At 51.5% G+C, this 24,523-nt stretch overlaps 10 protein-coding genes across 10 annotated transcripts; 5 read left to right on the forward strand and 5 right to left on the reverse strand.

The window, feature by feature from the left end:
* The first annotated feature begins 363 nt into the window (after nucleotides 1-363).
* On the forward strand, nucleotides 364-1,089 carry QC763_0043410 (uncharacterized protein). Its single transcript, XM_062905658.1, has 2 exons — nucleotides 364-590; nucleotides 649-1,089. The coding sequence occupies exons 1-2, from the start codon at nucleotides 556-558 to the stop codon at nucleotides 875-877; spliced, it is 264 nt and encodes an 87-aa protein (XP_062769170.1). The 5' UTR covers nucleotides 364-555; the 3' UTR covers nucleotides 878-1,089.
* Nucleotides 1,090-1,340: 251 nt separating this feature from the next.
* Nucleotides 1,341-3,167, reverse strand: CMD1 (calmodulin). The gene is made up of 8 exons (XM_062910272.1): nucleotides 2,933-3,167; nucleotides 2,741-2,797; nucleotides 2,659-2,674; nucleotides 2,372-2,497; nucleotides 2,239-2,309; nucleotides 2,042-2,183; nucleotides 1,394-1,990; nucleotides 1,341-1,373 (listed from the first exon to the last, which is right to left on the reverse strand). The coding sequence occupies exons 1-7, from the start codon at nucleotides 2,933-2,935 to the stop codon at nucleotides 1,956-1,958; spliced, it is 450 nt and encodes a 149-aa protein (XP_062769171.1). The 5' UTR covers nucleotides 2,936-3,167; the 3' UTR covers nucleotides 1,341-1,373; nucleotides 1,394-1,955.
* A 128-nt stretch (nucleotides 3,168-3,295) lies between these two features.
* tlg2 (t-SNARE affecting a late Golgi compartment protein 2) lies at nucleotides 3,296-6,610 on the forward strand. The gene is made up of 6 exons (XM_062905659.1): nucleotides 3,296-3,590; nucleotides 3,653-4,215; nucleotides 4,276-4,816; nucleotides 6,048-6,132; nucleotides 6,287-6,347; nucleotides 6,411-6,610. The coding sequence occupies exons 1-6, from the start codon at nucleotides 3,568-3,570 to the stop codon at nucleotides 6,470-6,472; spliced, it is 1,335 nt and encodes a 444-aa protein (XP_062769172.1). The 5' UTR covers nucleotides 3,296-3,567; the 3' UTR covers nucleotides 6,473-6,610.
* Nucleotides 6,611-6,751: 141 nt separating this feature from the next.
* On the reverse strand, nucleotides 6,752-8,029 carry clc1 (Clathrin light chain). The gene is made up of 3 exons (XM_062910273.1): nucleotides 7,816-8,029; nucleotides 7,521-7,741; nucleotides 6,752-7,448 (listed from the first exon to the last, which is right to left on the reverse strand). Exons 1-3 carry the CDS (start codon nucleotides 7,856-7,858, stop codon nucleotides 6,987-6,989), a joined length of 726 nt encoding a protein of 241 aa, XP_062769173.1. The 5' UTR covers nucleotides 7,859-8,029; the 3' UTR covers nucleotides 6,752-6,986.
* Nucleotides 8,030-8,165: 136 nt separating this feature from the next.
* QC763_212330 (uncharacterized protein) lies at nucleotides 8,166-10,221 on the forward strand. Its single transcript, XM_062910274.1, has 4 exons — nucleotides 8,166-8,678; nucleotides 8,759-8,850; nucleotides 8,912-9,112; nucleotides 9,177-10,221. Exons 1-4 carry the CDS (start codon nucleotides 8,581-8,583, stop codon nucleotides 9,971-9,973), a joined length of 1,188 nt encoding a protein of 395 aa, XP_062769174.1. The 5' UTR covers nucleotides 8,166-8,580; the 3' UTR covers nucleotides 9,974-10,221.
* QC763_212340 (uncharacterized protein) lies at nucleotides 10,024-10,679 on the reverse strand (the record flags this gene model as incomplete). Its single annotated transcript, XM_062910275.1, has 2 exons — nucleotides 10,024-10,398; nucleotides 10,471-10,679. 2 exons carry the CDS (start codon nucleotides 10,677-10,679, stop codon nucleotides 10,326-10,328), a joined length of 282 nt encoding a protein of 93 aa, XP_062769175.1. The 3' UTR covers nucleotides 10,024-10,325.
* Nucleotides 10,680-13,650: 2,971 nt separating this feature from the next.
* Nucleotides 13,651-18,352, reverse strand: QC763_0043470 (uncharacterized protein; the record flags this gene model as incomplete). Its single annotated transcript, XM_062905660.1, has 7 exons — nucleotides 17,895-18,352; nucleotides 17,539-17,704; nucleotides 16,917-17,412; nucleotides 15,487-16,858; nucleotides 14,227-15,350; nucleotides 14,068-14,164; nucleotides 13,651-13,868 (listed from the first exon to the last, which is right to left on the reverse strand). Exons 6-7 carry the CDS (start codon nucleotides 14,120-14,122, stop codon nucleotides 13,651-13,653), a joined length of 273 nt encoding a protein of 90 aa, XP_062769176.1. The 5' UTR covers nucleotides 14,123-14,164; nucleotides 14,227-15,350; nucleotides 15,487-16,858; nucleotides 16,917-17,412; nucleotides 17,539-17,704; nucleotides 17,895-18,352.
* On the forward strand, nucleotides 16,105-16,925 carry QC763_212350 (uncharacterized protein; the record flags this gene model as incomplete). The annotated part of the gene is made up of 2 exons (XM_062910276.1): nucleotides 16,105-16,418; nucleotides 16,475-16,925. The coding sequence occupies 2 exons, from the start codon at nucleotides 16,105-16,107 to the stop codon at nucleotides 16,587-16,589; spliced, it is 429 nt and encodes a 142-aa protein (XP_062769177.1). The 3' UTR covers nucleotides 16,590-16,925.
* A 325-nt stretch (nucleotides 18,353-18,677) lies between the features above and the next one.
* LST8 (TOR complex subunit lst8) lies at nucleotides 18,678-20,725 on the forward strand. The gene is made up of 4 exons (XM_062910277.1): nucleotides 18,678-18,817; nucleotides 18,925-18,946; nucleotides 19,012-19,507; nucleotides 19,575-20,725. Exons 1-4 carry the CDS (start codon nucleotides 18,796-18,798, stop codon nucleotides 19,992-19,994), a joined length of 960 nt encoding a protein of 319 aa, XP_062769178.1. The 5' UTR covers nucleotides 18,678-18,795; the 3' UTR covers nucleotides 19,995-20,725.
* A 5-nt stretch (nucleotides 20,726-20,730) lies between these two features.
* Nucleotides 20,731-24,063, reverse strand: CEX1 (Nuclear aminoacylation-dependent tRNA export pathway component). Its single transcript, XM_062910278.1, has 7 exons — nucleotides 23,596-24,063; nucleotides 23,377-23,514; nucleotides 23,211-23,321; nucleotides 23,000-23,146; nucleotides 22,576-22,946; nucleotides 22,228-22,522; nucleotides 20,731-22,174 (listed from the first exon to the last, which is right to left on the reverse strand). Exons 1-7 carry the CDS (start codon nucleotides 23,719-23,721, stop codon nucleotides 20,969-20,971), a joined length of 2,394 nt encoding a protein of 797 aa, XP_062769179.1. The 5' UTR covers nucleotides 23,722-24,063; the 3' UTR covers nucleotides 20,731-20,968.
* Between the last annotated feature and the right edge of the window lie 460 nt (nucleotides 24,064-24,523).

A 24,523-nucleotide genomic window follows, 5' to 3' on the forward strand; every position in this document is an offset into this window, starting at 1 on the left:
TGAAATCAGACTTTGAACGACGTCTATGTAAGGTCAAGATAGTCTTTTCGTCATTGTTTAGGCGCTCAGTTTTAGCCTTTGAGTCATGACCGAAAGAAGGGCTGAACCAAGCAAACACTGAGTGTTGCTTTTAATTTCTCACGATACGTTGGGTTGATATCTCAAACTCATTTCATACGAAGAACAACCGCTGCAACGTACGGCTATCCAGAGCAATAGACCATTACAACTGTTGCTCTCAATCGATTAATCCCTTTGCGGAACAATATCCAAGCGATTATGGAGTGCATACCAAATGCAAGGCCGTTGAACGTAGATAAACTCGACCCGACTGACCGTTTAACCTCTGACACAAGCCATGAACCAGCCAATATCAAACCCAAAATTCTCTTCACTTCATTACATCTCTCGCCTCCCACAAATAAGAAAGCTCCTAGATATTCCCATCCCTCCGACCTCAATCTCACACCAACTTACCACATACATATTTCTCAACCATCCACCTCAACCTCCACCAAACCCACCCTAAAGCATCCTCTAGAGCCAACAACCAAAATGGAACCACCACAACCTCCCAAACCAATCCGATTGTAAGCCCCTTTCCCCCTCCCCGTCCCCATGCTCCCCATCCATCTAACAACCTGTCAGCCCCCGCTCCAAAAGAATTCTCCTCCTCGCCTTCGCCGCAACAGCAGCCTTTCTCCCCCGACCCTCCTCCTTCGGCTCCGGCGGCGGCGGCGGCCCAACATGCGGCATGGACGCAGTCATGATCCCCACCGCCATCCGCCTCCGCGAGAGCGTCAAAGAACGAGCTGGCGGGACTCGCAGCATCCCACGACTGCCTCTGTATCTCACCCGATCGACAACAAAAGCTTAAGAAACCGATCATCAACTTTCGACCAAAAGAGACTTTGCAACACTTGTTCAAAAGTCTCACCAAAATGCCAGAGAGACACTGAACAAAAACAACGTGTTGCTTCCCTTTCGGAAAGGTCATCGAGTAAAAATCTGAAAAAGGAGGAATGGAGTTATTGCCTGGGCTTACACAACCAGCTGGTAACGGAGGAGGATGGGAAGAATTACACCCAACCCACCTCACCTCACCTCTCGCATTACATCGGGCATCATCTACACATCCTCCCCTTTGTTCCTCTACCTTAGCCAGCCCTATAGGGCTGAGCCTCGTTTTCGGCTTCCCTAGTACATAGTATCGTCCAGCACTGCCACAATCATCATGCACGAGCGGGAGGAGGCGGATGCTTCCTTGGGGGACCACGATTATTATATACTAGCGGCTGGCTCGGCAAAAATGACGTTAATGGTCAGCTTATTATTCCCCCCTCTCTTCATTGCTTGTGTCACTTGTCTTGTTCCTGTGTAACTTGTCTTGTTCCTGTGTAACTTTGGGCAATTGGGTACACACACAAGTCTATTCCCTTCTAGAACAGGCTTCTCATTATCAACCCTACACTAAGAATATCCCGCTGGACAAAAAGAACATCGCGCTGAAGTCGAAAAGGCAAAGAGTCGTCAAGACACAAACAACGAGGCGGTGGTCAACTCCCGACCTTGAATAGCCAACAAAAACAGACTAACCCCCTCGACCCAGAAGGCAGGTCAGAAGTCTTTTGTGCTTGCTGAATGATTCCCACCCCTTCAATCATCAATCACCACCTTCACTGTTTGATGCTTGGTGTTGGCGTACCCCACTGACCCCTGAAACCCCCCGGAAAAGGGGAGCATCCATAGGGTGGAGATGGCGTCAAGCATGATGCCCAATAGAGAACAGGGGAATCCCTTGCGATTGATGTTTGATATCAAACCTCTGGCGATAAAACCCTACCCGACGCTGACCGGGGCAGACCCATCCAGAATGAAGTAGAAGAAAAATCCGAAACATTAGACGCAGGTATTCGTAAGACGTGACGTTAAATGCAAATTCGCTGCTTCGGAGTTTACTTCTGCATCATGAGCTGCACGAACTCGTTATCTGTAGATTGTCAGCATTTTCCGTGTATATATGATATGACAAGGTGCTTACAGTCAATGCGACCATCACCGTCTTGATCAGCCTCCCTGATCATCTCATCAACCTCGTCGTCGGTGAGCTTCTCGCCAATGGAGGTCATGACGTGACGCAACTCGGCAGCCGAGATGAAGCCGTTATTATCGCGATCGAACACCTTCACATCCTGATTAGAACCAATTGGAAGGTACCCTCTCTGAGAATATACACACCTTGAAAGCTTCACGGATTTCCTCCTCGGAGTCTGTATCTTTCATCTTCCTAGCCATCATAGTAAGGAACTCTACACCTGGTCAGCCATGTGGTCATGTATAGATGCGCATGCGCGCAGTTGGCGGTGCCTACCTGGGAAATCGATGGTGCCATTGTTGTCCGCATCGACCTCGTTGATCATATCCTGGAGCTCTGACTCGGAAGGGTTCTGTCCCAGCGAACGCATAACGGTGCCCAACTCCTTAGTAGTGATTTGTCCTGTTTACCGCTTTAGTGATTCGTCCATTGTATAAAAGGAAATAAACCAGGCGGAAATTATCGTTATCGTCGTCGTACGAAATGTCGAACGTGCAAAACGCGAGCCTCGTTGGGCGGGGTTGGGTAGATTTGGGAAACTCGGCTACAGGGGAACCACTAACCATCACCGTCCTTATCCTGTTCAAAAGGTCAGCAAGTTTGCGCCAGGAGGAACCACTGATAGAAATAGAAAGGGGGACATACGAAGAGGGAGAAGGCCTCCTTGAACTCAGAAACCTGCTCCTCTGTGAGAGAGTCGGCCTGTAGCGAACAACGTCAGCTTGCGATGTTTCCTGAATATGTGTTGCGAATGCCGCCTCATTGTCCCCTCAACCGCGGGGTTGCCAGGCAATTGGTTCAGGGTCTCGGGCGCATCTGTTGACATGGAAGACTGACCATCTTGATGTGTTTGTAGTGAACGAAAGTTGGTTATGGATGCGTGGAAGCGATTCTGAAGGGATCTGGTCTGGCAGCAGCGGTGTTTGCAGAAGGCCAAAGAACGAAGTGTAGCGTCTCGGCGAGCTGATGGAGTCGTCGTCAGGGTCAGATTAAATGAGACGCAAGCTTTCGAGAAGAGATGCGGGGCCCCCCCTTCTGGAGAGGCGCCCGGGCCTCCAGCGGGCCTGCATTGCTGCCTTCTCCTGGGTGCGCGCAACTGCCAAGGCACCACGCCGCCTTCTGTTGGCATTGGCAGCTCCACCGTCACTGTCAGCCATGTTCCATAAGGCCCACAGGTGCTGGCAGCTGACGGCCGCCCTTCCCAAGGCTGTTCCAGCTCTCCAGCGCGCCAGCCAAGGGGTCCCAGCCGGACCTCTCACTGCGCCTCCTGCAATTGGCAATTGTGTCTGCTTCCAGTTGGCGTCATCATCCAGAGAGCGAGCGAGTAGCCGGAGCGCATTACGACGGTGATTTACGATGTGATGTCGCAACATCCACATTTGCGGCAACATACACCACAAGACGGCCCCTCACTCCTTTACAACTTCCCATAGCGAATTGAAGGGACCACTTCTACCCTTCCTGCGTCCGCCATGTGGCGAGACCGCACAAATCTGTAGGTGGCAGCTTGCCAGTTCGTTCTGTTTGCAAAGACGTGAGCTAACGTGTTTGATCCAGCTACATTTCGTACCGGCAGTCCTACGCCCACCACCCGGCACAACGAAATCGATATGGGCCATCCACCGTCGGCGAGCGCTTCGGCGGAAGCAGCGGCGCAAGCACAGGAGTGCTCTTCTCGGCAGACGAGGACCGCAGGGGGTTGTTATCTGCCGGAGCGTACGATGTGGACGATGGCGATGCCGTGATCGAAATGGACTTGCTTCCCCCACGATGGGCCGACGTGTCAGACGAAGTCAGCGAGATCTTGGCTGATATTGCGCAAAAGAGCCAGAAGCTGGAACGGCTGCATCAGAAACATGTGCTGCCGGGGTTCAACGACGAGGACACCAAAAAGGCCGAGGAAAGAGAGATTGAGAAGTTGACGCAGGCCATCACGAAGGGATTTCACGAATGCCACGGATGCATACAACGGATAGAGCAGATGGTTCGCGAGGGCAAACAGACGGGCCAGATGAGCAAGGCCGACGAGACTATGGCCAAGAATATCCAGGTGAACTTGGCCACCAGGGTGCAGGAAGCGAGTTCGTTGTTTAGGAAGAAACAGAGCAATTATCTGAAGAGTAAGAATGCACCCAAATTGTCAAGTATGGAGCTATAGCGGATGCTGACTTTCTTTGCAGAACTCAAGGGCATGTCTGGACTGATAAGCCCGATGGACCAAACGTCGACATCATTAAGTGGGGGTGAACCATCTCTTATGGAATCTGATGCGGATAGAACTTATTCGCAAGCTACACTGCAGGCAGCTACACACCAGAAACTTCTCCACTCAAACGACGCTGCCATTGCGCAACGCGAGCGAGAGATTGAGGAGATCGCACAGGGCATCATCGACTTGGCGAATTTGTTCCGCGATTTACAAACGATGGTCATTGACCAGGGCACCATGCTGGACAGGATAGACTACAATGTCGAGTCCATGTCGAGCGACGTGAAAGAAGCTGCCAAGGAGCTCAAAGTTGCAGAAGGATATCAGAAGAAGACGATCAAGCGGAAGATCATATTACTTCTGTTGCTTCTAATCGCCGCGGTAATCATATTGCTAGTCATCAAGCCCAAGAACCACGGGGCTCACCACCCAGCCCCCCACCAAGCGAGGACGATTAGAGGGATCCCAATACACACTTGGAACGGCGCATATTTGGAGGGTTTGTTTGACTGGTGAAGAAGGGAGGCTTCCAAGGACTAGAAGAATGCTCCCAGACTGTAGCAAAGAGCGCAAATGCTTTTGTACCACCTAATTGAGATATGTATGATATTTAATACCTATATGCCACTGCCTTTCTCCTTCTTAAAAAGTGGACCCGACAGGGTTGAAGCTTCACAAGCAAAAGGAGGAGCCTGGATGGAGAAAACGACGTAGTCTCCTGTTGAAAACGACGCTAGCCATATAGAGCCAAGATTGACTCAACATCAAATGGTGAAAACGCACCAAAAAACAGGGTGTTTTCGTGCAGGCCCATCCGACAAATATTTCAGCGGCCTCCCACCACACCAGCGAGCACCTCACTGGCTTCGGCCCGCAATTGAATTGTAAGACCGGTGTGGCCTTAGTTGGTTAGATTGGCCGGTGGTTCAATCGGCTGGTCAACTGGGTGGCGGTGGTGAGTGGTGTTTTAACTGGGCGCCATCTAAGTTGCAACCGCACCAACGCGAGCCATTATTCAACACCTTCGATGGCCACGATGCATATCAAAACATCTGTGGCATTGAATTCCAGGTCAAAAGTCCACCAAAACGTGCCAAACCAGGTGCAGATTGGAGCTAAAGAGGCCTTGCAAACGTGTGTGGTTGTGCAGGCGGCCTGCCACTGGTGTTTTTGTATGATTTTCAACGTTGGTGCCAAATGCGGCTACGGCCGTTTTAAACAGGAGACTCCGTCGTTTTCTCCAGCCAGGGCTCCAAAAGGGGCTCGCAGCCGAACAATCTGCTTAGTAAACCCGGAGCACAGACCACACCTTCCCCGGTTGCAGCCCGCTTTGCTCCGTCATTCCGCTGCCCCAAGCTTTCGAACCTCTTGCTGACCACCCGAATCAATTGAACACCAGCTTTGTTTGTTGTCGCCGACGCCGAACCGCAAAAAAACACCAACCGCACTTTATTAAATCTCCGCTCACTTTTCTCACAATGGGGTAAGCAATTCCTCGGCTTAAGGGATAGGAGTTTGGAGGGGAGCGGAGGGGAGCGGAGGAAGCTTGCAATTCTCGCGCATGGGGGAAAATACCAACGACATTGGAGGGTCATACGATTGCGGTTGAGAGGGGTTGAAAGCGACACCACAACAATCACGACGTGAACAACGACGGGGAATAGAGTAGTGGGGTTGAGGGGGAAGAACAGAGGGAGGGGATATGGAGAGAAGGAACAGAAAAGGCTAATGGGTTGTCTGTAGTCTCGTCGACGCTCCCAACAAGGTCCCCCACCAGCAGCGGGTTTACCAGGCTGCCTACCGGGCTCACACTCGTATCTGGAGAATCGTGAGTGTTCCCCTTCTCCAGTCGCAAGGAAAACAGAGGTGGAGGGGGGTCTGTCCGCTGGAAAGACCTGGCGGTCATTCCAAAGGAGAATATGGACATGGCAACACGAGGAGGTATCAAACATGACGTACTAACCTACGATTCCCTCAAACAGAGCCCCCGCTCCGGCCTCATGCTCACCCCTTACTACGCCCTCATGTGGGGTACCTTCGGTGGTATGTATCACTCCTTGAGAGTACCAGCAAAGACAGTTAGTTTGGCTGACAGAATCAAAACAGCCTCCATGTACGCCATGGGCCGTCAGGTTTGCGGTTACAAGACCTGGTTCGGCAAGAACTAAGTCTACCGCATATCAGATGATGCAGTTTAGCCGTGGGAAGTGAAGGGAGATAGAACAAGGCGGGGATCGAACCTTGGACCACCGCTGGAAACTTGTACGTGTGTAGCAAGAGGTTGCTGAGAAACAGCAATAGAACGGAGGTTGCCATTATTCACCAATGTGTTTCTTCCATGTGGTGTGTCCTATGATGGCGCGGGATAACTGAGCTTATTCGGTATGTCCGCCAATTGCCGAGGCTGATATGTTTGATGAATTCTGGCTGGTCTTCTTCCACTCTAGCAGTTGTATTCAAGTCACTTTTTGTATGCTATATGTTCCTTTGGCAAAAAAAAAAAGGCTGTGCTCCCATTGATCTTTTGACGCCTTCATCCTTAAAACCCGAGAAGTCCTGTGCAGCAAATAAATAAAGCCCCATCTAAAAGTACATTAATGCGAATAGGCCATGGCTCCTCGTAATTTATGATGGGTATCGTCACCACCCTTTTCAGCTTCCAACCTCCAACTCTCAACAGGCTTAATAACCCTCAGCACCGGGGGCCTTCTCGTCCTTGCGCAAGCTGACCAGCAACTCCCTGAATCGTTCCTTGCCAGAGCCCGAAGCACCACCCTTCGCACCCTTGCCGCTCACATCGACGATCTTGGCGATGCGCTCCCAGCTGGTGCCGCCCGATGTGGTGTCCTCACGGCTGGCCAGGAACTGCTCAGCCTCCTTCCTTGACTGGGCAATGGTCTTCTCCTTCTTGTTGTTGTAGTTCTCGTAGAAGTCATCGATGTTCTGCTGGGCCTCCTTGACCGTCTCGGCGCGCTGCTGGGCGAACTGCTCTGCCCGCTTGGCGTTGCCGGCGTCCCGCTTCTCCCTCCACTCCTTAATCACTTGGGGCTCCTCCTCCTCCTCTTGGGCGTAAGCGTTGTAGCCGGAGTTGTAGCTGACGGAGGGACCGGTGATGGTGGTGGTTCCGGCGGGGGGTGTGAGGCCCTGATAACTCGTTAACGTTGAAACTCTTTCTACACAGACACAGCGGCATGTAATGTTGGGTGTTCTTCCTACCTCATTTGGGCTGGTGATGTCAGGGAATTGGCTATCAAACGCAGCACTGTTATTGCCGGTGGCAGAGATGCCGCCTCCTAGCAGGTCGTCGTCATCCTCGTCGAAGCCGGCATCCTCGACTGTCGCGAACTGGTTGGCGTCGTCACCGAGAATGGCCTTCTCGCGCTCTAGGAAGTTGCTGGTTGTGGGAACCTCGGAGGCATCCTGGACGCCGGTCTGGGCTGCATGCGAAAGTGTTAGAAGCGACCTGTTTCCATCAAGGTACAGGGTATATAGGGGGCTGCAGTCGACTTACCGCCGGAGTCGAAGTCCTCCAACGATGGGAATCTGTCAGCCATGGTGATTGTGTCTGGTGGAGCCGAAGTTCAAGCGGGGTTATTTGAGGAATATGACAGAATGGCAGGTTTGGAGGATCGGTGGTGGTGTTTGTTCGAATAAATCCAGAAAGAGGTGCCTTTGATCGCGCCAGGTTGCTGCGCTTGCGCTGGGCTCCGGGGGCTCTGGCTGGCTGACACCTGGAGCTTGCAGGAGTGATTGGCTAACAAGGGGGGGGGGGCTCCAGCATATGCCTCAATCGGGCACACTGCCACGACTATGCAATAATCAGGTACCAAAACAGTCTTTGATGCATTTGGAGCTGGGCAACAACTTCCCAGATCCATTTAAAGCTTCCACATCCCCATCTACTTTTCCCATTTCATCTCTGCAGCAAACAAACAAAAAACAAACTGCGCATTCACTCTGTCCCATCCTTCTTCTCTGCCTGGCCACTACGCCTGGACGTTTGGTAGGAAGTGTAGCTCCTGATAGTGCGATTACTCGTGGCAGAGCTCTTGCAGGCCAAAGCAAGCCGCGACGTCCGCTTTCTCAAAGTTCGGCCATCTGAACCGTGATTTGAGAGCAAGCTTCTGATTGGGGACCCATTCACAACCACCCCCATTATCATCAGATTTATTGCCCGTCTGCTTCAGTTTCGGCCATCTTGTGTTCACCCAACCCCCGCAGGCCATAGCAACACATCCACACATTTTATCTGTTTTCTCAGTCTGTATATTCAACAATGGCATACACCGATGATGCCGTGTTGTCGAAGCTCTCGGCTCTAAACGAGACGCACGAGAGCATCGCAACGACAGCTCAGTGGATCATGTTCCACAGGTACGTTTCGACCTCAATTTAAGCCAGAGTCTCGATGAGACTTTTTCTCTGCTTTTTGTAGATGCTAACTGCGTCTGTAGACGCCATGCAGCCCAGACAGTCAACCTGTGGCTTGGTAAACTGAAGGACCTACCACCGCCCAAGAGACTCAACATGATTTATCTCGCCAATGGTGAGTGCTGTCCTCGACTAAGTCGCTGGCTTTGTTTTCACCTTGCTGACTGTTAATATAGAGGTGACTCAGCAGAGTAAGGCTCGCCACAAGGAGGATTTCATCATTGCCTTTGCCCCTATCATCGCCGAGGCCACGGCGTCGGCATATAAGGGTGCCAATTCCGAGGTTCAGAATAAGCTTCGCAGAGTTGTGGATGTCTGGAGGGATCGCAGCGTCTTTGACAGAGAGACTATCCAGGGCTTGTATGAGCGCATGGGAGGTTAGTAACGTGATACGGCAAATCTGCGATTCCCTGGCTCCTTCCTAACGCATTGGTGTTCTAGAACTTGACAAATCACGCCCTACTAACAATGGCGGTACCTTTGGCGGCTCTGGTTTCCACTCGTCAGGCCCACCTGTTCCCTCTGAGCTCATGCCGTTGGTTGCTCAACACCAGGCCGTCACTAGAAGTGCCACTCCCATGAAAGCCGCTCTCAGCAACGCCCAGACAGAGTACGAGAAGGTTTCCGACCCAGCCACCGCACAGGCGACGGCACTGCCTCTTCAGGCGGCTCGTCTGAATGGGTTGCTCAAGAACCTGGCCAACGCCGAGGGTGCTGTCGCGGAGAGCCTGCGCACCCGAAAGGAGATGATCAGAAGCCTAGAGAAGCTTTTGGCCGAGAACCAGAACGCTCTCCAGCAGGAGGAGGCTCAGATGAAGCTGCTCAGCGGCCGCAGGACTGAGATTGAGCACAAGAAGAACCAGGTCGAGGCAACCATCCTTGGCGGCCAGGTCACCAAACAGGAGGATAGAACCTCTACCGAGCCCGAGCCTCCTCAGTTTGAGGCACTGACGCCACCTCCCCAAAGCGATGCCGACGATGAGCACGTTCAGAGCGACCCTATCAAAACCGAGCAGAATGGCAACAATGGTGTGCCTCAGCAGACCCCCACATTCCCAGTAGTTGCCCCGGGGATTGAGATGCTGTCTAGCGTTGCTGCAAACTACCAAGCTGTGCCTATCAACGGGTCCAATAAGAAGCGCAAGGTAGCGCCGTCGGATGACTTCCCGGATCTTGGAAACGATGGCATTGACGAGGATGTTAAGGAGATGTTGCGGAAGGATGGTCAGAGTGCCTGAGATTGCTGGGTTCTGACACCGGGTTAATCTAGGAAACACGTTTTCTGAAATCTGCATACTGGAGGTTTCATTGCATTTTGATTGTGTTTGTATATACTCCCCAGACCAGCCACCAATCTAAGAGTGTAGGTATAACGCTCTAAATCCTGTCTGTTCTGTTGTACAATAATATACTTTCGACTGAGCCAACCTCCCAGCCCATCCATTATGCAAAACCCCAACCAACCCAATTGGTATCCCAAAACGCCGTTATACCCAAACAAAGCAAATATTCATGTGTGTCGTGGTGGATGTGTGTGTGTGTTTCATCGAAGAGAGTGCCTCTTGATAGGGAGTTGTAGGTAGGTATGTTTTAAACACGACCATCAAGACCCGAAGCAGCAAGGTATGGCCACCCGAGGATCATGCCAATGGCAGGGAAGTAACTGTATCATCGCCGTCAAATGTTAGCCATCTCTTCTGTTGATTTGAATGGGCGGAGAGAAAAAAAAACATACACAGCACCCTGCTTTCCAACCCTCTTGATCTGTCTCCCCCAGTCGGCGGCGGCAGAGTTGGTCGAGACGGGCAGACGCTCAAAGGGGGCGTGCTCGAAGGAGCGGGCGAACTGCCGGAGGGACTTGTAGACGGAGAAGGTTCTCTGTTGCTGCTGAACACCGCGGAAGGCGACGTTGCGGGCGGCGAGGCGGGCAAGGATGGGAGACATTTTTGAAGTTTTTTTTTTGGAAGTGGTGATGAGTAGAGGTTAAGTTGAGATGTTGGTATTAAAAGTACACAGAGAGAGAGGAGGTTGTTTGTTTGTTGGTGGTGGTGATCTGAAAGATCGAGGAGCTGTGTTGATGAAGCTGTTGATGATGATGGTGATACAAAAAGGGAAAGATACAAACAGGATGATGGTCAAGAGTTATATATTACTATTTCCAGCAACAAAAGTCATTCCATCAAAGCCCAGAATGAACCACCTTGACCAACATCATCTCCCGAATCGATCCATCCGGCTGGCTGGTATCCAAGCTCGTGTACCGAAAGCCTGGAATAAACCTCCAGCTCTTCGTCGTTTACGCCGTCGCCAACACAAAATCAGGCGCTCCCACACACAAAATCGCACCACCCTCACCCAGAAGCACCAGATCAGAACCTACGGCCGTCAGCAAAGTTGGGTAACAGCTCGGGCCACCGCGGTCTCGTTTCGCCTCACCATCTGGCCAGCTGGGTGTGGAAATCGTGCCATGGGCCCCTCGCCGTTGACGACGTTGGTGAGCTTGGCGCCGCCCGTGGTGTGATTGTCGGAGGTGGCCGGGGGTGGGCATTGGCAAGCTGGGCTGAATGGGGATGAATGGGAAGTTTGTGATTGGGCGGAGCTGGGGTTGGGGAGGTAAAGTGGAGATGCCATCCCAAGTTTGGGCTTGGTTGGCATCTGACATCTGATTTTGGGGATTCTAGATTTTCCCCAGAAATCCCCAATGCGACCAGTTTCGCTGTTGATGACTACACAAACGTTAATCCGAGGTGAATTGAACAACGTGACGGTTTGATCTGGGCCAATCTCTCAGATCAGATCGGGTTATCAAGGGATGGGAGAATTGAACCTGGAATTCACAACGCGGTTTGCTCCGACATGGGAGTTTGGTTATGGGAAAGTTGGAGCGGGCAAAGCAAGTCGGCGGTTTGCGATCCTGATCTATCCAGTGCCTGGATCGGAATCTCATGATACTGTCTTATTCTGGATAGGATCTGGAGCTGAGAGGTTTGGGTCTGGCACAACGGTTGACATTTGTCTTCCTGAACGACACTCTGAGAGCAAAAGCTCACAGTGATGGGAATCAGGCCGTCTCCGTCCATCATCCCCACGGTGATCATGATATCACATTTGTTGCTCCTGTATTGCCTGTATGAGTATTCGTGTATGGCTGGGGCTTACCACGTCCGTTCGTATTGGTCTTTGCATCTGGTTTCTGCAATTGCTTTTTGTTACGCGATGGCCCTCATCCAGCATACAGCTGATTGGAGCGAAGCTCCGTAAGGTTATGGGTGAAAAGCATGGCTGGAGTTTGCTTTACTTATTGTAACTGAAAGCTGATAAACGTAGGATTCTTGGCGACCAAGAGATTTCTAGATCCTTATTGACCCATTCTCATATCTGGAGCATTTCCTCCTTCGAGGAGACGACCGGGGAGGTTCGAGGCCCAATGTCGGCTTGCTCTGTAGACTTAGCCGCTTATCATGCGAAGTAGTCCCTCGCCATAATGAATGAGTTTTGAAAATGACACAACACCAGGCTGTCATGCCTACTGCCTGAGTGACAAGAGCGTGCTCAACCAAGTTTTGGTGACCACACGCTGGGTTTTCAATATACAGCAAATCGTCAACATATCCCACAAAAGTCACGAGTTAGTACAGCCATTTTTATTTTAGGTCGAACAAACCTCGGCTTCTTCCTGATCACCGTCCCACAAGTCCCACCAGCCTTGTCAGAATCCCGACGCCTTAAGAAACCACATGCCATCACTCATCGCCAATCCATCGGCTTGGGTAATCGTAGCGTCGTAGGGCAACCAAACTTTTGTGTACCCTCACAAACCTGAAATCCCTTGCTTTGTCATATTCTCGGACTCAGTATCCATCGACACCCCGCCAGTCACTCTTCCGCTCTCTTCCTCGTCCCCTCACCACCAGAAAGAACAGCTCTCTCAACACCACATTCAGCATCATCACCTCTCCTCCTGCACATCCTATATCAAGCCACCCTGCCTTACCTATTTCCGCCGCTGATGCCCAACCCAGCCACCATTTCCCACGGTCTCCTATTTCGAGGAGCGTGTAACACACTCAATCGTCATCAGATACGGGATAAAACCTCCCGTTCTGGCATCCCGGATGGCTCATCCCGACTCATTCTCATACGCACATTAACAGAATGCGCGGGTCCCAAAGACCACAAAAACGCCACGCCCTGCAGTCCCATCCCACCGGTCCCCCTTGGCCCCGTTTCCTACACCCTCATGTTCCACATGCACTGAGAAACTCGGTGAGCAAGTACCACTTGAAAGTGAGGCGAGCCGGGAAGTTATCAAGAGATACCTCCCACAGTGCAAGTGAACTCCCTCCCCCCCTTCTCCCCCCTGTCCTTGAACCCTGGTGCTACCCTGTTGCATGTGCAGTGCAGCAAAGCAACCCGCCTTTCGAATAACGTCCCCCATTGACCACCGATGCTTTGCATGATGCCTCTTGTAGCGGCGTGTTGCTCAGATCCCATTCCTACCTATAGGAGCCCTCGCTTTCTCCTGTCGTTCTGACTGGCAGGCGAGATTTCCCAAGTAGGTCATTGACCGACCGAAAAAGCAAGTTCTCTCCCCTCCCATTGCTTCCCCCTACCCAAGTAAAAAGGCACAGAGCCCAGCCAGCAAGCATTTTCCCTGTCCGGTTCCTCAAGAACGCAGGATGTTGATTCTTTGTTGCCTGTCTCAATGAGTGTCGTCCTGTGGTCCTCGAATCCTCAGTGTCCTGATCCTGGTCCTGGTCTCTCCCTGCTGATATTGTTCGGATCCCTTGTCTCACCCTGCTATCTCCCACTCCTTCGCAAGCTTCACCCAAGCTGAATACCTCCATCTCGTCGTATGCCGCTGGGTTGTTGCGTGTTTGGGTTATGTACCATGGAAGGGGCGGCTTCAATTGACCTACCAGACCAAGTATTCCCCCGCACCGAGACATGCAGGCTGTGTCCCCAATTCTTGACTGGTCAGAATGTTGATTGCGGTTCTAGACTTGTTGGCCACGCACTGAAACCTGCACCTCTGAGCACACTGGTAGAGAGGTAAGCATGCGTGTGCCTCGCTGTGAAAGTAGGTCATGATGCTAGTTTTGAACCCAGCGTCATGGTGAAGAGCGGGGTTTACTAGAATGCGTGTCAGTGAAGATTACGATAGACCTGTATGTGTGTGTGCAACGCGCATAAGGAGCATGTATGCAGTCACACTCACATGGGCATAATGAGAGCTCATATCTCACCGCCTAATGCGCGAGTAGAGACAGGCAAGAGAGACAAAAACGTCTGCCGGATGAGCATGCCATAGGACATACATGACATGACATACCTGCTCCCGGCATGCCGTTCTGAGTTCTGGGGATCCTTCTCTTGTCCATCCCCATGATAGTGGCTTTCCAGAAATGGGACGATCTCGCTGCGGACACCTGCAAAGCCGAGATGGTCAGAAATGATAGATATTATCACATTTGAACGGTCGTGACTCCACCTTTGCTGCCGGCTTCCGACCCCTTCCCCTACCCTAGGGTCAAGACTGCGAATCGGTGATTGTTGTCGAGATCTGGGGTCATTCTTTGTCTGCGACCGAGATTCAGTCGCCGATTTCTGAGTCGCTCGTTGTTGCTTTTTGGTGTGGGAGGAGCAAGCCACATTCGCTTGCCATCCAGTCCCCGTACGTTCCCGCCCTCCTGCCTCTCTCATCGAGGCCCCTCAATCTGACCGGTGGGCAATAATCTCAGGTAGGCAGCCGACGAGTCTCTTGTTCTGTTTCGTTGCTCGGTAGATCAACAGGTATCCTCGATTTATCATGCTGCTGGAGATAACGGTCAAGGAATTTGAATTGTCGACATCCGTCACTCTGTCCAATACCGTTGCAGATGAGGGATGAATTGACCGAGCAATACCGAGAAGGTGTATCATGACCGCATCATAGACGCAATGCCGAAAAGCAATGGAAACGTAAGTCCCTGTGAAGATCCGGAGCAGCCTCTTCGCTTCACATGAAACGCCACGGTGCGCATCAATTGTTCCCTCCAGGGGCAGTAGTTTCATCGATTCGACTACAACACAGCCATTCAAAGGGAACCCGGTGGCCCAAATCCGCACATGGCCCACATGACACCATTCTAATGTTAAGCACCCAGGCTCGAACTGGATATATGATCGGGTCCTCCGTTCCGTAAAATGTCTGAGGATAGCTAAACAGTCAGCAAGGTCGGTTTGAAGCCCTAGCTCTGTTACACAACTGCCCCAAGCAGCATGTCACCATGTGCAGAGCTAGGTAGGTCGTCAAGGATGTCTGCGGATAGGGCGTCGACGAAGATTTCCAATGCACAACATGGAAATAGAGGCTCCCCCACCCCGGAAGCTGCCCTGGGAGGCCAAGGCGGAACGGAAGTGATCTCGGACGCAACAATGAGCCCGAGTCACTGACTGGCCATATCGGAACTTTTAAGCCGCTTCTTTGGTACCACCAGCTCCGGTACTCTTCGTAGAAATGAGCTGGAGGAATCTGGGACAGGCAGAAGAAAAAAAGGGTACCTGAACAGAACCCCGCCTCAACGACAGGTCTCATTCGCTCGGAGTTCGTCACTGCAGGAATTATGTCTCTGTCTTTGAGGTGTCAAAATGCGCTTGCCGAGACATGCTCTCCAATGCAATGGTACGCTCCCGGGCCTTTGCATTAGAAACGAAAGCTCATATCCATAGGGAAAAGTAGCTCAACAGTCCGAACTCTGAAGTCACTTACTGTGTGACGACAATTGCTCACACTCGAGTATCAATGAAGCGCGGTGCCACTAGTCGAGAAGTCACTTTGTAGGTCCTTTTAGCTTTGTAGTGCAGCACCGTATGCAGATAGCCGCACAAAGGGGTGTCTACCGGCCCATCGAAGGGTGTAGAGAACTTGACTCCGAAGAAGAAACGACGAATCATGGGCCTGGGGTCGCGGGTACTGGCAGGAGTTTCTTTGCATGATCTCGACTCTCGGTGAAGTGCCCGTTATCTTGATGCCTTGTCTACCACGACCAGCCCAATACAAGGCAACTCCAGGCTCCGGGAGATGTTTTTACGGAATTTCAAAAGGTAGTTCTCGTCGACATGGTTGATCCTTGGATACCCATTGACTACCCACGTCGGCGAGGCCAGTAACATGTCTCACTTGCTTGTCCCCGCGAAAGCCGCCGACCCTATGATGTGTAAACATGGTGCTATTTCCGCATTGTCACTCGAGCTCAGCGCTATTCTCGGCCGAGCTTTGTGATCAGCAGACCATCTTGAGAAGGTCATCCGGAGTTCAGCTTGCCATTGGTCTGTTGCAACATGATGATGCGATGTTGATGGCATCCGAAGCATTCCTAGCGGTGAGATGTGTCCTCCAAGCAACATCATCACCTCGGGTGAACCAAAGTGGCGGGTCGTCGTTAGCATAAAAGCCGCAAAAATCCCCGTGTTCTGTATGCTTTGTTGTTTCCTGAGATATCCAGAGTCTTATCCTTCAAGCTGCTATCCCCAAACCCCCACAAAGACACCACAAGAACCCAACAACACCTTCATAACAAGTCAATTAAATAACACCATGAACTCATACAACAATCCCGAGTCCTGCGGATGCTGCGTTTGGTCTGATGGTCGTCTGTACCAACCGGCAACTTGCCACGTTTGCGGAGGCAATCTTCGATGGTAAGAGAAAATTTTGGGCTCCATGTCCGTTCTGTACACAGGCTAATTCAGTACAGGGGTTGTGGATCTTGCAAGAACACGGGACTCGAATGGGAACCATGCCCTCATTACCACCAGTCCAACGCGACGAGGCGTTCGGCTCAGCCAGCATATACTACCACTCAGCAGTAGCTCTTAGCCATGTTGAGTGTTCTGAGTCATCATAACAGATCGTCTTGGTTATGTCAGTGTGCGAGGAGTTCCCGAGTTGGCGGTCGGTTTTCCATTCGTTTACTTTGGCTTCCGCAGTTATGCCTTACTTGGTGTTACGGTATGGTCCCCAGGTAACAAGGGTCTTGGTGTTCTGGTATACTTTCTTCCGTATGGTTCGGGTCGCGCAGGAGTACGGCCTTTTTGTAACGCTGGCTAGGATTCGAGGCGGTCGTTTGACTTTGATCAGGCTACAATGGGTTAGCATAGAGGAAACTTGAGCAAATAAGAATAGCACTTTCAGCTTACCCTGCCTCGCGTCATGGAGCCATGTCGTCGGTTGTCGACGACCCCTGAATGCGAAATCGTGCATGAACATCATCCCAACGCCACCAGAACGGCAACGTGCATCGGCGATAGCCACTTCAGAGCCGCTTGGGAACGACTATTCCACATTTGTAGCGCAAAGAAAGTTGTGTTTTCGTAATAGTGGAGTAGTCAGGCTTGGTTCTATCCAGGCAATGCGGAAGAACTTGGGGCCTGATTGGCGACGCCAGCCGTTATCCCGTTGTGGCCCCGGGACCGCTGATGCTTCTCGGGTGTGGCTTTCTTTGTGATTCACAGGCTCAGACAATCATTCATCTTGCAGCGATGGACTCGATCGATCCAGGTAGGCTCGGCTTCAATGTTTACTGCAGTGGCTTATTGTAGTCCGGTGAGTCGGATCCGGAAGGTTGGCCGCTGTTGACTGTCTTGGATGCAGAAAATGCAGCAAGCATGGCCGTCCCGCAGAGGCATCGGGTAGCTGAATGGAAGTAAGAGTCAAACGTCAACGTCTGTCCAACGTCGGAATGAACACTGTGTAGGCTAGCCACAAGCCCACGGCCCTAGCAAATGGTTTGTCATGAGGACCTGCTGCCGAAAAGCTTGCCTTTCTTGAGATCCCAAAGATCCAAATTCATCATCCATGATACCATGGGTTGAGCTTGATTACTGACAAGGTCGAAGGGTAAATAATCTCGGTGGGTAAGGTATACAGTAGGCGAACCCGACGGATGTTGATATCTACGCTGCGCGGAAGGAGATGGGTTTTCGAGCTGCAGTTGAGCTGAGTTAGCAGGAATATTCTCATCTCTTGGACATGTGATGCAGGTTGTGTGGTGCTACTTCTTCCTGTCGCCCCAACACGCTGCGTCTTCATGGGAAATGGCACGGCCATCCCAATAAAAACCAACCCCAAGTCCGCCTGACCGCCTCTTTCCAAAGTTGAATGGAGCAGCAACCGACCTGGAATCTGTGACACCACATCGTTTTGATCCGGACGCCCGTCACCAGCCACTTGGAGACGTTCAGGGGTAGAAAACCTGTCCATCCGGGCTGTGGAAGAGAATGCGGTTCCAAAGGAGCGTACAGACAGGGTAACACCGCTGGTTTATGTATCCAATCGTTGCTCAGACATCGAAAAGAGCTAAATGATCCCCTAGATCGAGGTGTGCCAATGTATGGGATACAGGTAGGTAGGGGGGGAGTGGTGAATCCGTAGTACGGGAAAAGCGGGTGGTGTATAATAAGGAGGCCAACTGAAGAAAACCATTTCAGCATACCGTGCCCAATACAAATGTGGCTGGCCCTGAGAAAAGCCGCGTAAACTTTGTGCGGAGCGTCAAAATAAAATTCTCGCTGTTGAAAACACAAGGGATGATTTTACTGCAATGAGAATGTTGATAGGATAGCATTCTGTGGATGTATTTCGAGTTCTTTCGATTGGAAGAATACTGTCGTGCTCTTTTCTCAGCAAAATTCCACGTGATAAATGGTCTGGCTATTTCGTCTATACTGGAAGGCACGATTGCCCTGCCTTCCAAACACAGTGAAGTTATCCCCAACGTTGCTACTCATTGGCAGATGTTACAAAAGTGGAGACGACCGCAAACATGACCCCCACGATGGCGCAGCTGCCGATGGAATAGCCCCACTTTGCTGCCCTTCCAGCCCGGTCAACTGTGGGGCTATCGTCTCTACCCCCACAGTGACTTTAATTGGATACGCTCTTCGCTGCACGACAGCTTCTTTTTAAGCAGCTCAACGTCGTCAAGCCGAAGCTGTGCAGCCCACAGTTGCCGCAAAATCCTCAGCCTCTCCCGACTGTCGCATTCTATCATGGATTCATAGCAACAACGCGAACAAGATGTCCGTTATTCTATGCACCGGTGGGTTTTCCTCTCATGCTATGTGATGTTGCGACCCCTTCTGAGAGATCCTATTTCGGTGCTGCTCGCTATTGACACGCCTGGCTGACATTGGGGTTCGATAATAGCGGGTTACGACCACACAATACGGTACGACAAGCCAGAATATCGAAATGCAGATTCTCTCGTATCAAGGGGCTAACACTCTTGCTCAGATTCTGGGAAGCTCTATCAGGCATCTGCTCCCGAACAATCCAACATCCTGATTCGCAGGTCAACCGACTCTGCATCTCACCAGACAAGCGCTACCTCGCTGCTGCCGGCCACCACACCGTAAAGCTTTTCGATATCCGATCGACCAACCCTGCGCCACTTCTCGTCTTCGAGGGCCACACGGGCAACATCACAGGTGTTGCATTCCACTGCGAGGGAAAATGGATGGTCACGAGCTCTGAGGATGGAACCGTCAAGATCTGGGAGACGAGGACTGGCACAATACAGCGCAGCTACAACCATGGATCCCCTGCGAATGACGTCGTAATTCATCCCAACCAGGGTGAAATCATCAGCTGTGACCGGGCTGGCAGCATCCGACTGTGGGATCTGGCCGAGAATACCTGCTCACACCAACTAATCCCAGAGGAAGATGTGTCTGTGACAAGTGTCACCGTGGCAACCGATGGGACCCTTCTCTGCGCCGCAAACACTGTTGTATGTGGATCTTTCATGTTCTCGTTTGAAGCTCGTGATAATGAGATGTGCTGACCTGCCGTTGAAGGGAAATGTCTTCGTCTGGCGACTCGAACAGCAGTATGAGCGCACCACTCTTGTACCCCTAACCCAATTCTCAGCACACAGCAGTCACTACATCACCCGCATTCTCCTCTCGCCCGACGTCAAGAAATTGGCAACATGCAGCGCGGATCATACCGCAAAGATCTGGGAGGTCAAAGAGATGGAACCCCAGGGTCCAGATAGTGAACCACGACCGTTCCCTCTCGAAGCCACACTCACTGGCCACCAAAGATGGGTTTGGGACTGTGCCTTCAGCGCCGATAGTGCGTACCTCGTCACTGCATGCAGCGATCATTACGCTCGCCTTTGGGAGCTTCACAGTCAACAAATCATCAGACAGTACAACGGCCACCATCGTGGCGCCGTCTGCGTGGCCCTCAATGACTACTCGGAGGCCAGATAGGACGGGCCCTCGGAAAACTATTGTAAGGACGAATCACGCGGAGAACGCCGCAAATGCAACTCGGGGTCAGGACAGCAAGACCAAGCTCAGAGGAGACTCCAGCACCCCAGACAGAAACAACGGACAAAGTCTGGGACGAATTACAAGGCTGCGAGGAAAGCCAAGGATAAGTCGGGACCTTCATCAGCACCACCAACAGTACCAGCACCCGCGCCCGCTGGGCCACTGGTGACAGTAGAGGAAGCTACAGCTCGGGTTGGTGAGCTTGTTGTCACTCCCCAGGAATCGTTGTCACTCCCCAGGAATCCGCTTCTCCCGACGATGCGAGCGACGTGACCCCCATCACCCCCATGGAGAGCAAGAGATCATCATTCGTTGAGGTTATCGAGGGGCAGGTGAAGCGATCAGTTGCAGGGGAGTTTTGGTGAACTGATAATTTGGGGATACAACGACTATGGCTAAGAAGTATCAGCATATGCAGTGATTTTTCTTTCTTCGCAATCCATCAGAACACGCTCTGTAGGAATATGTACCAACAATAAGGTTGATCAGTTGCGACTGCGTTTTGCAGAGAGGGAAAGTCTGGGGGCTGCATTTGATGATAGTGATTGCGAAGAGTTTGGTGCCTACGGGGCAACCGGCAAAATAATTATCTGATTTCTGCAACTAGCAAGTAGCGACCAGTCGAATACATTGTAATCCTGGGAACATTTTGCCAAAGATTTTGTGGCTTGCACCTCGCTTTCCCATTATTTGGTTTGTAAACTATCTACAGCACATTCAACAAGCCGCCCATCAATCGCAACTCCATTTCTCCTCGCATGCAAACCCAAAACACAACACGAAAAAAACCCCTCCAAGTTTGCTTCCCATGCTTTTTCGATCGCCTCCACCAAACCCCTGACCAAAACCGGTCTATATTATAAGTACCTAGTTTTTATATCATCATACATAGGTCTCTCAAGCAGCGAAAATCACCATCCACCCCACCCATCGTCCCCATCATCATCCTTGGGCTTGGTATCAATCTTCTTCACCACAACTGGCTTACTCTTCACTGGCACTGTCGTCTTCTTTGCTGTCGTCGCAGTGGTAGTTTTACCCAACCCCTTCGGCAAAGCTTTACTCCCCCCCAACACTCCTCCCTTCTTCTTCTCCGCCTGCTGCGCCAACCACCCCGCGAAATCTGGCTCCGAGCCATCATCAAACGGTTTACTTGACGCCGTTGTCGTTACTGCAGATTTCTTCTTTGACGATGATGGCTCCGCAAACGTATTGTCGTTTAACTGATTGCTCGATATCGAGGCAGTCATCTTGTTCGGAGTGGATGTATCATCGTCGTCCATGTCGCCCATATCACCCCACGCGTCAAAGTCGGCACCATCATCGTTGTTGTCGTCCTCTGGGAAAAACAACTCACCTGTTGTCGATGGGTTTCGGGTGAGGGGTGCTGATGGAGGAGGGGATTTAACTGTTTGCCGGTGGAGTGGCGAGGCAGAGGAGTTGGACGTGATGGGAGCTGCTGTTGATGGGCGCGAGGGAGGAGCAGACGAGGAAGCTGGGACAGAGGATGCCCCGTTGGAGGAAGTAATATCCCCTGCTGCAGCGGAGAGCTTGTTTGTAAAAGACGAAATGGCCCAGCCTGCCCAGCCGGCTGCTGCCTCTGCTTGGGGTGTGCCCATCCTGGGGTTCCCAGAGATCGCGCTTTCTGGTGGTAGAGCTGTCTCGGGCATGCTTTCGACTGCCTTCTTGATCCTTTGGACGTACACGTCCAGTGTCTTGACTGCTTGGTCTCGAATAAGCTTCTCCTTGTCGATGAGCGACGGGCAGATGGCTGGAAGAACGCGAGTCGCGCAGTCTTCGTCGGAGAAGTGCTCCGATGTGACAGACAGAGCCATCAGGGCAGCGTTTCGAGCATGAATGAATGGATCGCGAAGTGAGCGACTAAAGGCCGCTATGAGAACCTTGGAACGGGAAGAAGTCCCCAGATACTTGGCAATTTTCCCAAGACAAATCGTAGTATTTGTGCGAATACCGGGCTGCTCGTCATTGGCTGTTTTGGCCAAGTACTTTAGCAATTCGCCGTTGATAGTTCTGTCGGAAAGTTTGGTGATGATTGTTAGGACAGACTTGAGTGTCTGTTCTCTGACAACTGGTGCTACATCTGTGAACCCCGTAACCTAGACTACGTCAACACCTGTTACCGCACCACTAGTTATGACTCTTAACTTACTATTTGTGGAAAGATCTTGTCATTGACTATTTTTTGCGAGAGCCTGTCAATCATGAGGGGCAAATTGTCAAGTAAGCACACCCTGATAGCCCTGTCAGGGTTCCCAAATAGTCGAAGAAGCACGGGAAGGACCTTGGCGTCAAAATCCTCATTCGATGACTTCGTGGCGATTTTCATGACGAGTCCGAAGGCTTTGGGACCGCCGCCTCCAAATTCCACTGATTTCAATAGCTCTGGCAAAACTTTCATTTTGAAAAAGTCCTCCGGAAAATCATCGGTGAGCTGATCGAGATCACTGCATCGCGTCAGGAAACGCTCGTTTTATGACTTGAAAAATCAAACACTTACTCAAGAAACGCTTCTCTTTCCTCCTCCGTCTTCACCCCGAGATTCTCAACTCCCTCGGTTAGTTTGATTAGAGGCGTGTCGAAGAACGACCCATTTCGACGGCCTTGTTCAAGGAAGTGAGCCACTGTGAGTCTGGCCTTGGGATTTGGGTTGGCGAGACGCTTATAGCTTGGGTGAAGACTGGGCGGTATATTCTTCGTCTGCCCAGCCTGGTCACTGCTGAAACTGCCATTGAAAATCTCGAAGATCAGCGCACCGAAGTTGTACGCATCTACAGCAGAGTGAGGATTGCGCTTGATCGCATCCCATCCCGATTTTGCTAGCTCAGGTGGTGTATACCGTCCTGAGTCTGGGACAAGACTGCCATATGTCTACATTCATGTCGGTTAGTCAGTCGCGCATTGGAGAGGAATCTCCAACCTACATAGATCACAGCCTCGTCATCTTTAACATTACTCAAAACCTCAAAACCACCAAGCTTCCACTCGCCACTTTCTGTTGTGTAAACAGAAGCGACCTTTAAGTTGCCATGGACTGACGAGGCCTCATCATTGATAAATTTGACGGTTCGCTGGGTCATTATCAGCATTACAAAAACCCTGGATAGAAATATCACACAGTCGGATGAAACTAACCGCGATGCTGTAAAGACCCCATTTCGCCGTCTCAGGACTTAGACTCTTTCGTTTAACGTGCCACCGCAGAGGTACTAGGCGTTCCGTTGCGATGTATATATACGTCTCTGACTTTTTCAGACATTTCAGTATGAAGCAGTATCTGGGTTGTCGCGCAAGCTCGTACCTCGACTGTATCTAGCACCTTTACTACACCCGGGTGTCGTAGTGTTCGGAGCTTCTTCAGCGCATTTCTGGCGAGAGGGAGGGCGGATCGATTCGCAGCGATTTCGAATGAGAAGATACTGCAATCGGAACCATCTTCCTACTCCATAAATCTAGTCAGCTAAGGTGTGTTCTGCGGGTTTGTGCATATGGTAGAGAAAAGTTGGGTTGCGAAGCTTACCCGCCGAGTGCCATTGTACAGAGTCCATATAGAGGGGTCAAGGTCGACTTTATCGCCAAAATTATAGGGGAATGGCGGTCCCTTCGCTGCCATCGCTGAAGCGACGGCGGATTTGAGAAAGTCCATGCAGTTCTTCTGTATTCGGTGCAACGATTATTGCGATCGACTTCTTGGAGTATGGGAGGCTTGACAGAGATATCGCAGCTCGGGGATGGTGTAGTTGCTGAACAGCTGTCGGAAAAGGGGACTCCCTTCTGCGTAATCGCAAACCGCAATCTGTTATCGCGGGCGCTCTGCTGCCTTGCCAATGTGCGCTAACCCTAATACAGCAGGCGGAGTCGAAGCTTGTTACAGTTCTGCCGGGACCCGTTGCGCACGGGCCCTCATAACTCCGTCTACTAGGCTGCTGACTGCTGTTTCTTCGACAATTCCAATTCAAACCTTCCCCACGTTTTCATTCCTCAATCCAAACTGGCCTCGCATCTGAGCTCATTTCAGCTCTGTCCTGCCCCGACTTTATTGGTTCAGCTTGCCATCCCTATTTTCCATGGCACATGGTGTCGCGACTTGGATTGCTGAGGGCTGTGGTCGCCGGTCGGACGTAGAGGAACCACGAAGTTCGCACTCAGACCTAAGCGGAGTGGGAGCAAGATACAGATAGCCAAAAGGAAGCGACAGGACGGCAGTGTCAGTCAACAAGTCTACCTATTTCCGCACTTGTCTCTCAGGTAAGCTTCACTTTCATTTCCACCTCTCTCTTCACCTCTTTTACGTGTCAGTGATGAGCAATTGGTAAAAGGTTTGATAGCCGCGCGTGCTCTTCTGGTATTATGGTTCTGGGTGACGGGGCCTTGCGCCTTGGCGCGTCTGTTGCCATGCTACTTCCTCCGCGCTACCTAGAGATTGTTGGCAATGTGCGGTTCGCATG

This window comes from Podospora pseudopauciseta, assembly GCF_035222475.1.
Source record: "Podospora pseudopauciseta strain CBS 411.78 chromosome 2 map unlocalized CBS411.78m_2, whole genome shotgun sequence".
NCBI classification, from domain to species: domain Eukaryota; kingdom Fungi; phylum Ascomycota; class Sordariomycetes; order Sordariales; family Podosporaceae; genus Podospora; species Podospora pseudopauciseta.